General features: G+C 35.9%; 1 protein-coding gene across 1 annotated transcript; it reads right to left on the bottom strand.

Moving 5' to 3' along the window:
• Positions 1 to 7,786: 7,786 nt before the first annotated feature.
• On the bottom strand, positions 7,787 to 11,687 carry LOC149027358 (WRKY transcription factor 28-like). Its single transcript, XM_089146782.1, has 3 exons — positions 11,056 to 11,687; positions 10,689 to 10,910; positions 7,787 to 8,435 (listed from the first exon to the last, which is right to left on the bottom strand). The coding sequence occupies exons 1-3, from the start codon at positions 11,322 to 11,324 to the stop codon at positions 8,264 to 8,266; spliced, it is 663 nt and encodes a 220-aa protein (XP_089002908.1). The 5' UTR covers positions 11,325 to 11,687; the 3' UTR covers positions 7,787 to 8,263.
• Between the last annotated feature and the right edge of the window lie 870 nt (positions 11,688 to 12,557).

Genomic DNA, 12,557 nt, shown 5'->3' with positions numbered 1-12,557 from the left:
TAAATAGTCTCTGTGAGATATCCTATAGGCATCAATCTCCTACGGAGATTGGGGAATCAATCCCTGTAGGGGATTGAGGTACTAATTCTGATAATGATGGAGGGCAAGCAAAGGGTAATACTTTGTGGGTGTGAGGTTTCTTGAAAATAGTGAAACTCATTTTTTTCTAGTAGACGTATGTATGGTTTTGCCAAACCACGTTAAATTTCCCTTGTGTGCTTTACTTGTGTTATTCTCCGTTCGTGGTTGTGCATCCATTATCCATAACAAGTGATATCAGAGCGAGGTTCGTTGGATCATCGCTGGAAGTGTGCGAATATCCAATAAGATGATAGATGTCATGATAATAGAGAATGCTTCGACAAATTGATCAAAGTTACGATTCTAGATCTATAATCGTTAAGTTTTTTTCTCTCTAGTGGACGTATGCATAGTTTTGCCGAACCACGTCAAATTTTTCTTGTGTGTTTTGCTTGTGTTTTTTTCCGTTCATAGTTGTGTATCCGTTATTCTTAACAGGATATTAGGGTAAATTTTACAGTTATTTTTTTAACTCCCATGACTCCATTCAAGGCTTCTTTGTAAATTATCGCTTGCACAATTCAACCTCTAAAGATAGATGCATTGTAAATTAAATTATTATTTACATGTATCTTAATTTAAAATACAATATCATTAAGCATAGCCTTATCCCGACATGCACCGATCTCAACTTCAATTAATCAAATTATTTCACACAACATGATAACAAATATTTTTTAAACTATAAAAAAATACAAATAATAATAATAATAAATAGTAAGATAAGCTTGACTGATTAGTGATGTGTTTCAAACTACTTTGGTACTTATTCAATGAACAAAGGATGAAACACGCTGACTTTCAAAAGCAAATTAGGTAAACAAGAAGAATTTTTTTAACCAACAAAAATTGCTGAAGAGATTTATGTATCATATGAAATGTTGTAATGGGAAGGAATCATGGAATGACTTTATAAATATTTTCTTATTTCAACTAAAGGAAATAAGTTGACTTCTTTTAGTGCACTATACTTTCATGCCTTATGACCAAAAATAAATAATTTAAGACACTGAAAAAGTCAATCACTAATTCACTATCCTTGCTAGTGGAATGTGACGATCGTAAAAAGCTAAAGTGCACCATATGAGACGTCTTCGTGTTATTCAAATTTTATTTCATTTGTCATGACGTGACGTGGCATATTTGTATTTCCAAATTCCAATACTTAACATTTTCCTACCTCACCCCCACAAATTAGTTGTTAATTACTCATTGGACCGCTGGTTATGTACAAAACCGAAAGTAAAATGAGTCATCACTCCACTAGTCTCGCTCTAGAGAAAAACAAGAACACCATCAATGATCAGCCTCCCATTCTATTATTGTTTTGAAGTGAAGTTTACTGATTGAATATCGAATATGTCCCTCATTTTTTTTTTTTTTTGGTAAACGAATATGTCCGTGATGATGAGTTCTAATATTATTGTTTGAAGGATCTTAACTGAAATGATCCACCCCATAAACGCATTAGATGCATATTTCCATTCTATCTAGCCTGTTGTTTTACATGAAACATGTGGGTGTTTATTCCATATCAAAACCGTTAAACTGCATTGTTCAAAATTTGGTATGTTACATACCTAATTTTTTGGATACAGTTTTGATTTCAAGTACTCATATTGTAGTATGTATTGAAATCGTACCAAATTAAAGGATATAAATGTAATTTTATAACTAAAACACCTTACCTTTGTCTTATCCCTAATTCATTGTTTCAATTTGTTGTTTCGTCGTTCAGTACTCCTCTTAAATTTGTTTGTTTTGTCACGGGAAAAACTATATTAAAGGTAGGACCAACAGTGTGTCCTTTGGGACCCCTCACCCACACATTTATGTGAATTTGGATCCTCTCCCATGATTGTGTTCCCTTGATGGGTACAGATTACTGGTGATGAGAGTTTTTTTTTTAAATATTTTAAATATTTTTATTTGTAGGTCTCGTATATTTGTGGTTATAAAGCCATCGGAAGAACATACAGTGCTTTCTTCACACTCCATTTACATGGTCAAAAATTGTCCGGAGCACTTCCGAGTTGATCCGGACCTCCCTTGGACCTTCAGCGATCGTACCAATAGTTTTTTTTTTTCTTCTTCTTTTATATTATTGGTTCAAGATCGTACCATTGTCGATGAAACACGTATTGCACGTGCCCTCACGAAGAGATAAGACCTTCCCCAGATCATCAGACTGAGGCCTCTGAGCATATCTATTTCCAGCTTTTGATTTGTCCAAACCCCGAAGAATGAAAAGAACCGTTAGATGCTATTAATAGTTCTGGGCGGCTGGCCCACCAAGAAAAACCAACGGTCATTATCACTACAGCAAATTCCTGTCGCTTCATCAGATTCTACACGGTAGACGGACCTATACGGTAGTAATACCCATTGTCAGGAGAGCATGGGATGCCCATTAGTGGTCCCCACGAGAACCAAAAAGGTCTCGTCTCTTTTTCAGACCGGGCGACTAGTAAGACGATCGGAGGCCATCATTTATATGACATGTGGAAGCCTTCAGCGGTCAGGATTTCACGGGCAAAATCTGGGGCAGCCCGAGAAATATCTGGTGGAAGACGCACCATTTCGTAAGCAGATATTTATCTAGACCGACAGGCAACCACCTCATGAGACCTCGTCCAATAGGAAACCAGCTTTCGATATATATTAAACCAATATCACCAGTGGACACGTGGTTCAACGGCGTGCGAGGAATATATCTTCTCTTCTTCTTAGCCTTCTATCTCTCCCAGTGCTGATTACCCAAAAAAAATAATTAAAAAAAAATCTCTCCCAGTGCCCACTATCGACGTGGTCCCACCATAACGTGCACTTGTGTGTTAGACTGTTCTGACGATGTGATGCATAGTATATATCATCATCGAAGCATGTATGCATGTATGGTCACACATACATGCTGCCGTCACTGGCGGGTAGTTTGTAACTTTGTTTAGGATTTTGGTCTTATTACAAAATTTATCCTTTACATTCGTTTAAATGACCATAGTACCCTATTTCATTATCCACCGCGTGTACTCTACTCTGATCATGGACGCTATATGCTTGCCACGTGTACTAACGAGTCGTGCGGCTACCCTTCGCAGTTCGTTCTTGATACTTGATAGGACATTATTTACCACCAACTCACTGAGTATTTCACGAAACTTGATAATTGAGTGAAAATTTTTACTGCAGTAAGGTGGTAGTTAGATTAAGTAGTAAAAAACCATTTCACGAAACTTGATAAATGTTCATTTATTCTATTCAAGACTTGCAAATTTGCAACTTCGAAGACCTCTGCTCTATATTCAAAGATTGAATTTATTGTTGGCACGACAGGTAAATTCATCGATGGTTCAGTAGGCAATTCATATAAGGCACATTAATGTGACTTCAAAGATTCAATGTACATTTTCAGCGACTAATTATTTATGTGGGTTCCCAAGATTGTTTAATGATCTTCAAATGTTATGCAACACTAAAAAGAATGATCAAAATGTGTAATTTAAATGCAAGGTTTAAAGTATCAGTATAGAGTATTGTATCAGTTAGGTGATTTTAAGAGATGTATCGTCTGTTACCGAGTATGGTATCGCTCTTGCTAATGTATTTTAGTATAATTCAATAGATAGACGTATCTAGATATATCGTATCGTTGGGTCAAATATGAATACATATCGGCTAGTATCGTATGGTATAATATGATATTTTAAACATTACCTAAATGTAAATAAAAATAAAATAAAATAAACTTTTTTAATCCCGTTTTAATAAAAAAATTGAGTATTCCAAACTAAAACCTAGCTTGAGATCGGGATCGTTTATAGGAAGTTTATCTAGTCCATTTATGAGACCGTTTATTTTCTTGTAAATATATGATATTTGTTCTAATATCACACAAAATGGTTGAAATCTATTTATAAATTACACAAAAGGGTTATAATTTGATTTATTTAGAATAGTTAGTGTCGTATAGAGAATTCTAAAATTTCTGACTCGCTTTTTTAGATACTTCGCATCTTCGTCAACCATGATGCCACCCTAATAATTAATACCAAGTGATTTTCTACACAACACATGTCACTTAAGAAAATGACATTCTTCATTCAATATTACTGCATTTGTATTTTAATAATATATTCACAATTTAAAGCTATGGTTGTAACCGACCACGAGGAAAAGGAAATTGAAACAATTAGGGGTCAATGTCGGCTAACGCATCCTCTTTAGAGGAAAAACTAATGGTCACATAACATCAGACCATCAAAGTTTGGTAGTGATCGTCCCTTTCACAAAAATTTAGAATGCTTTTTTTAATAAAACATAAGCTTTTTTACCTATTGAACCATAATTAAAACATTGGCTTATGCAAAGTCAAGGTGTTTGAAAAGGGCAAAAGGGGAATGTGGATTTAGATCGGATTCAAAATTTCAAATCGTCTATTTTACGCGTGTCGTTATTCTTCAATCAAATAAGAATGGCATGCCAAGTGTCTTTAAGATAATTCTACACCGTTAGATGACTTAAACTTTTAATTTAGCCTTAGTTTAGCTACAAACAATGTGTGGATCCATTTGAATTGGCTCATAACTATTTTATATTCAAATCTTTAAATTCATGAATGCGAGACTTAAACTCTTCTGTTGTAAAAATTATTGGATTCATGAAATATAGAGATTCATATTTTTACATAAAAACGCGAATCTGTTGATTTATGGGACGTATAGGGTAAAATTCAGAGATTTCACCTTTACTACAAAAGCGATAAAAATTTACACATTCACAAAAATCGTAGATGCATGAATCCACATATTTCATTCCATAGATTCAGGTTACCCAAATAGTTAATTTTATGAATTATGACTCCATAGACTTGAAATCTCTAAATATTTGAAATCTTCAAACTCATGTAACCAAATAGGCCCTACCTAAAACTCCTACATATTTATTTTATTTTATTTTTTCAAATCAAGATTCATTACCTTTAAGGGTAGTGTTGTATGTTCCCTTTAGACTCATTACCACACATTCAAAAGGGAGGACTATTTATGAGCATTGACAATATGATTCTTACATGTATAATGATGGGTTGTGAGGACAAGATCGAATTTCTTGATTTGCCGAGCTAATGCAACCATTGACATTTAACTAATCACGATAGTTTAAAGAGCAAATTGCACTGATACCCCAAAATGGAGACCTTAAAGTATTGACACCCCATTTTATGTTTAAAAAGCACAAAGACTTCAAAATTGGATTTTCATTGAATATATTTGTCCAAATTATCACTGTTTATTATAGGGATATTTTTTTAAAATAAACATTGATTTACTATTTTCAATGATAAATTTAACAAATATATTTAATGAAAATCCAATTTTAGGGTCTCTTTGTGTTTTTTAAACATAAAGTGAGAGTATCGGTGATTCTGTGCTTTAAGGCCTCTATTTTGGGGTGGCAATGCAATTTACTTTAGTTTAAAAGCTATAGATTAGTAATTTGCTAGACAATAGGTTGCTCAACTGACAAGGCATCTACAACCATATTGGCATCTTTGGAACAAACTTGAACTCAATGGAAGTAAACTCTTGCTTGAGATTAAATATACCTTTTGAGTATATTATTTAATACCAGATCTAGACTTGGCGGTGAGAAAAATGAGTTGGATAAGGTCTTTAGAATCAGATTCTACAATAAGAAGACATGTTCTTGCTTTGACACCTTGTATCCGCCTCTCTTAAATAGCAACACCCATTCCACCTCTTCTTTATGTTAGGAATCCAAACAGCATCACAGTTCATTTTAAACCGCTTCTTAGGAGCTAATTACCAAATAAGAAGATGATTGATCTAATCCACAAGAAAGGCAACTATTAAGAAAAGGTCTTGGCAAACTTTGATTAATACACAAAATTGGACGAATTTAGAAGTGATACGGGAAGATTATCGTCGAACCAGGTTTATCCTCGATTCGATCCTTGGCTCCGGTTGAGAGTGGTCCGACCATAGTCGGGTTTGAACAACTGGTCAAGTCACTGACGTGATAAAGAAGGAACCTTGCAGTTTTGACGACCAGCACAATCCCACGAAGTTCAGGATAAATAACCAGTTTATAAATGGTTGCTATCACTAGCGGGAGTTGGCAATCGTGCAAGATATGGCAACTGCCACAGTTACAAAATGAAGGATCGTGTGATTAAAGGAAACCACCCACAGCCAACGCAAAGCTGTTATAGTGGTTGAAACAACACCTCTTAGGGAAGAAGTTGTGGGTTCGACTCGAGACATATTAATATCCAATCACCCGGCTTAATAAAGCCCTTTGAACCAAAAAAAAAAACCACCCACAACTCCGTAAAAGGAGTTTAACCGCAAGATCTGACGGTCACCAAGAAGAGGCACGAATGAATCCGACAAACGGAAATCCAAGGTAAAAACTACATAATCAGGTAGCTTGCACACAGCTGAGGGAACTGAATCGTTTTTCCAACAATCATATTCAAATTTGGCTCTACAACTAAGTCAGAACTTTGTGATCAGTTCCTTAATAACTTAGCCTTTGGAGGTGACCTCCCAACCCCAAGGTTTGACCACGTCTAACTTTGTTTTGCAGGTCATTTCTCAGTAATTTAAAGGCTGAGTAAATTTGGGACGCATCAATAAGTTTGTTAACGAAAACCATATTTCCTCCATCTAAGGATTGCTCAATTGGTAACACCAACACTTTTTTTTTTTTTGGGTTTGCCAACCCCGGTTTCCAAGGCTTTGTCCTAACTAATCCGGTGTTCGATCCGCGTCGCACACCTGGCTGTGGTGGGTGAGTCTCCCAACAGGAATTTTTTGCATCCACAAGGTTTCGATACCGGAACCTTGCTTAAGCGGACCAGGCTGTGTTTCTAAAGCGGAACCAAAACATATTGGTTTGGCTTTTTTTTTGGAAAATGAAAACCAAATTGTTTTGGTTCGGTTCTAACATCGGCCAATTCTTTTGGGTAAAAAAGACAAACAAATTGAATTTGAATTGAACAAACTGAATACAGAGAAAGAAGAACGTGGGTGAAAACTGAATTGAAAGCTTTGGAAACACATATAATTCAAATTGGAACGAATCCAAAAAGTAAAAATAGAAAAATCAAATGAACCGAATTAATTCAAATTTTTGATGCATCTACTCAGTAGGATTTGGTCATGAAAGCGGTTTCATGGAGGGGAAGATTCTTACAAAGGTGCTACTGCCTTTATCATCAAAATTGAATAATTCCAACCATTTGTTATCATGACTGATTCTTTTCATTTTTGGGGTAAAATGACCCATTCAACTTTAATCGTGAGAGATTGGAAATCTAATATAGGCCAGTCCAACAATTTTTTTCTTTCTTTCTTTTTTTTCCGTAGAAGCTGTTGCATATGGTATATCTCAAGGTGTTGGACTTGGAATGGGCTGAAATTCGTTACGTTGATCCGAAACGAGCTTGTGAGGAGGGCGTTTTTCGCCTCGTTTCGGGATAGTTTTGAGGGCATTTGGACATTTTACTGTTTTAAGTGGTATTTTCGTAAGTTAATATTTTTTTTTTCATTTTAGGGTTTATTGGCACTATAAAATCATATTTAATTTGTACATCGTTTGGAGAGTAGCTGAATATTGTTGTTCTGAAGAAACTTTTGAGCGACAGTTTTCCTTTTCTCTATCAATTCTTCTGTTTGGCCTCGTTTCTTCGTTGTTTCATCATCAAAATCTCAACAAAAAGTGAGTATCATAAAAATTATACCCCAATACATAAGTGTACCTTTCAAATATCAGCCAGCCCAACCAAACAAACATTGGGCTTACATTACACCTATTTCATTAATTAACCCATGGGCCTTCTGGGCATGGAGAAACCTAGTCATCAAATATGGCTTCTGAGAAAGAAAGTGTACCTAGTTTCAATACCAAAGCTGGACAAATGCATTCAATACATGCAAAACAGCCAGTTCAACAACCAATGCAGCACAGAGAAGAGATTATAAAAACATTGGTGGAGCCAAATGTTTATTTTTGAATATAGAAACTGGCCATGATCAGAGGGGATGAACACTTCTTTTTCTTTTTCAGGGTTATGACAAAAGGGGGAACACCAGTAGTACACAAGCCATGATGATGGAATTCAAAAGACCACTCCAGGGAGTACTACCACTACTATTATCACTTACCAGAAGAAATTACTCATCTGAGATGAAGACTCTGAGCCTTCCATGTCTTGTGATGGAGAATGGGCATGTCTTCCTTCATAAGTCGTGATCACCATTCGTGGGTCCTCTGCTAATCGCTCGACCCGTTTCTTAACACGGCAATTGTCTTGCGTACACCGGTAGTAACTCCTGCGAATTTCAGCTCCAAGAAATAAAATTAGGAAGTTGTTTATAATGCAACTGGATCATATGATTAGACCATTCTAGTTTCTACCCAACAAGAGAAGTTTTACTGTTTTAGTATGAAAACTACAACTGGAAATCAGGCAAGTACACACCAAACCCAAAAGGAAACAAACCCATCTCTAACCACACTAAGGAAAATCAAACACATTCAAGATCAAAGTGGACTTCAGAAACAGAAATTTCCCAAAAGTAATCTTTTTTCTCCATTAAAATACAAAAAAGAAGTATGTATAATATACATTGGCAATAAACAGTAATGCATGCATAAGATCTACGAGTAACCCTTGAATCCCTACTAATCACTTCTTCCAGCCTCCAAACCTAAAAAACTGCTGCTCATAATAATGTAATTTTTATTGGCCCAATACATCTCATATATAGAAAAAAAGGGACTTAAGATTCAAGGCAAAACCAGAATCATTATTTGAGCTGTATTAATAACTAGATAGATTAAATGGGTAGTTAAAATTTCAGCATGATTGGAAGGCAAAGATCCCTGTAAAATTTAGTTGAGAAAAGACTTGCTATTGTTAAAATTTTCAGCTTCATACAAATTCATACCTATAAATTTATTCAGATGATCATGATCCGATAAACTATATGTTACACCTTCTTTTAATCATATAAATACATTGAATTATTTATCAAGGTTCTATTGATTTTAAATGCCAAGCAACATGCTGATCCTGAGTAGAACATTGATTGGATATAAGATCAAATTCAGGTAACAAATATATATATTAATTAGAAGTTTTGTTTCATTTTCTTGCTGCTCACAACCCTAATCCTTAGTTATTAATTTATTTTTTAACTGAGGTGTCCGGACCAGTTTGCACACACCTCGATTGATCATCATGAAGCAGCTTTTTACATTTAGGGGAGGGGGCTCGAAAGATTTGAACTTTGACTTCTTCAAAAGAAGATCTCTTTTCTTCTGCATTCTCAAGAGGAATGCAACAACAAAACTGCAAGTATGAGGTGTTGGTCATTGCTAGCCAATCCTTGAGGTTCTAATGAAACCCTTTATAACACCTTAAAATCCAACAAAAATCAACCAAAGTGGTAAAAATTTTAAAAATGTGGCATGGATACCAAATTTTTGGAAAACTAAAAAAAGTAATCTCTTTGGGATGTTGGCATTTTTTTCAGTGAAGAGTTAAATGAAACTAAAAGATGTTAATGTGGATCTTAAAACTGGGGAGCTTCCATGTTTAAAGAGAAGCAGCAGAGGAAACAAACAGAAGACAGACTATCAAATTGCTTCGAATCATCAGAAACAAAGCTAAGCACTTATCGCATCCCATCATGCAGCAAATTTATGTTAAAAGGATCTCTACCAACACACTCAACCATAATAAAGTTCGTGGAAACGTGGATTTTCATCTTTGAAAATGGGAAAAAGGTCTGTCATATCCACAGAAAAACCCTGAGCCTATGCATTATGCATGTTTTAGCAGCTTTTTCAAGCAAAAAACCCGAGTGCCTGTCTAAGCAGTGGACCCAAAGACCAACATAATTCATAGTTGCAGCACAAGCTACCATTTATGAGTTCTGAAATTATCATTAATGCCTTTTTGGCTGTGAAGTTCCAAGAGGTAGTCAAAAGTTGAACACCAAATACAGTTCCTGGAACAGATAGTCTCAAGACTCAGAATGACAAAGAGGGAAGTAACCATGCATCCCACATTACTAGAATGTGGCTTCATGGGTTCGCCCAGAATTTCCTCTCTTTTTTTAATTTTCTTTTCCTGGTAAACCTCCGGGAGTTTCTCCCAGGATTTCAGCCCTCTCGTCCTATCTCATGCTAGATTCTTCTGAGTCTTTACATCTTTAGGTACTGTTACCGTACTTAAAGGCAAGACCTTTATCCCCCTCTCTCCATATATATAGAGCTTACGCAGTACTGTACATGAAATCGACCACACAGATACTATATATACAAGAGAGCAGAAAATAAAGCCAGAAGTTGGAGTTCTGAATGGAGATTTATACCTAATTAGTCTGTTGGATCATTTCATGATCATGATCATGAGAGAGAGAGAGATGCATTATTATTAAGTCATCAACACTAGTTATAAGCTTAATAAAGCTCTGAGAAAAGATAGATAAGCACATAAATCATGGTAATGAGTAAGATTGCATGAGAAAGAGAAATAAAAAGCAAGGAGAGAAGGAAGCAGATAGCTCATGTGGTACCTTGGATGCAGTGTGTTCTTCACAACTTTCTGACCATACTTTCTCCACTTGTAACCATCATCAAGCACATCCACATCGCTCAGTGTTTTGAAGCAAAACCTGGGCTCTCTTACCTTCCTCCTTGCCTTCACTTTCTTCATCTTCATAGCTGCAACTGCTAGGTGATCATCTCCCAAACATTTATTCTTTGTGCCCACGTACTGATTCATCTCTCCCCAAGGCCTGAAACCATCAAAGCAAAACTAAAACTCATCTCCACAGAGACACACAAAAGAGAGAGAGAGAGAGAGAGAGAGAGAGAGAGAGAGAGAGAGAGAGAGAGAGAGAGGAAGGATATATCTATACAGGGAATTAGTAATTCTTTTACCAGATATTGTTACTTGGTCGTACTGAAGCAGTTTCGAATTCACCCAAAAGAGAAGTAACATCTCGGTGCTTCGGAGCAGTAGTCGAGAGGTTTTCGGGGAGAATACAAGTGATATCTGCTCCGGTTGAAGAAGGGTTGCTATTACTGAGGAATCTTAAGGATTGGTGACATCCCAATGGATTAAAAGTCCAATTAGAAGAAGAAGTGTAGAAACCCATCTGGGATGACATATCTTGGTGATGATCCTCAAACAAGCCCTGGTTAAGCATATCTGTCTCTGTGATGCTCTTATTGAATAAATTCTAGGGTTTGTGCTTTTTCCGCAGAATTCTCAACAGCCTTATCTTCTTAATGGTCTTCAAAAGGGAAAACCTTAATAACCCTTCTCCCCTCTAATCTCTGCAGTATTCTTTAACCCTTGTGGCTCTCTTCTTCTCTTCTGGGTTATAGAGATCAAGTGAGAAGAAAAACTGTAAGAGATATAAAAAGGGCATGGAAGATAAAAGATCAGAAAAAGAGACAGGAAGAGAGGAAGGTTGGAATAATATATTTGAAGCCTTATTTGATAGTTTCTAAGGTAACCCTCTGATGTGAGACAGGTGTCTTGATTCAGAGAACAAGAGAGAGATGCATGGTTGGTGGAAACTGAGATGATCGAGTAGAAAATAATGTGAGGGTGGGGATATATAGAAGTGAAGATTAAACATCATTCAAGGGGAGTGATCTTTAGGGGTAACCTAAAAATATAAAGCAATGATGCTGAATCTTTGGGTGCGAATCTGGCTCTCCTCTTTGGCGGTGAAGATTATTATGATGATCCATATAACAAGGGACCCTATTTGACTTTAAAAAAGCTTCTTGCCTTTTCTTACCTTTTCCTTCGTTTCTTTTTATCGAACTTTTTCTTTGGCTCTTTCACTTACCCAGTTCTCGTCTCCCTTCTCAAATTCCAATAACCATCCAATAATAACCTAATTACCTTCTCTTCTTCTTCTTCTTCTTCTTCGTCTTTCTTCATAAAATTGGATCTAAGATCTAACTAACAGTCTTCGCTGCTAGCTTAATTAATCGCATTTGAAATTTGAAACACTGAAAAGTGATATCCTAACATATATATACTCAAGTTCTCGAAAATGATCTTCTCCTTACAGTGTTTTAGTGGGGCAACCTTCCCATCTGTACCCCAATATTGCTCTTAGATTTGCTTTTCCATGAACCCATTAATCTCAACTTTACAAACATCAAATGTCACAAACAGTGAAACCCTTGGTAAGTCTCTTTTGTCTTTCAATGATGGTGAAAAGTGAAAACCCTTTTCTCTTTACATCTTCTTCTTGGTCTCTGTGGTGGATGAGACGAGAATGGTCGGTGTGGGTAAGCAATAGTTAATTAAGATAAAAACTTCTAACGCCATTGTTACAGTTCAACTAACTTCTTCATTGATAGTTGAATCCTTCAAATTGATAAGCTTAAATGTTTTCTTAGGAGAAATTATAACCCTA

Source organism: Hakea prostrata, chromosome 1 (genome assembly GCF_041222555.1).
Source record: "Hakea prostrata isolate BN-2017 chromosome 1, UWA_Hpros_2, whole genome shotgun sequence".
Classification (NCBI taxonomy): Eukaryota; Viridiplantae; Streptophyta; class Magnoliopsida; order Proteales; family Proteaceae; genus Hakea; species Hakea prostrata.
This window is presented reverse-complemented; position numbering and strand designations above follow the sequence as displayed.

Bases quoted from the DNA above. Each gene is read 5' to 3' on its own strand.
- LOC149027358 (XM_089146782.1), bottom strand. From the start codon at position 11,324: ATGCTTAACCAGGGCTTGTTTGAGGATCATCACCAAGATATGTCATCC. The intron at 10,911-11,055 runs GTAAAAGAATTA...TGATGGTTTCAG, and splicing joins CGACCAAGTAACAATATCTG to GCCTTGGGGAGAGATGAATC. The intron at 8,436-10,688 runs GTACCACATGAG...TGAAATTCGCAG, and splicing joins AAGAACACACTGCATCCAAG to GAGTTACTACCGGTGTACGC.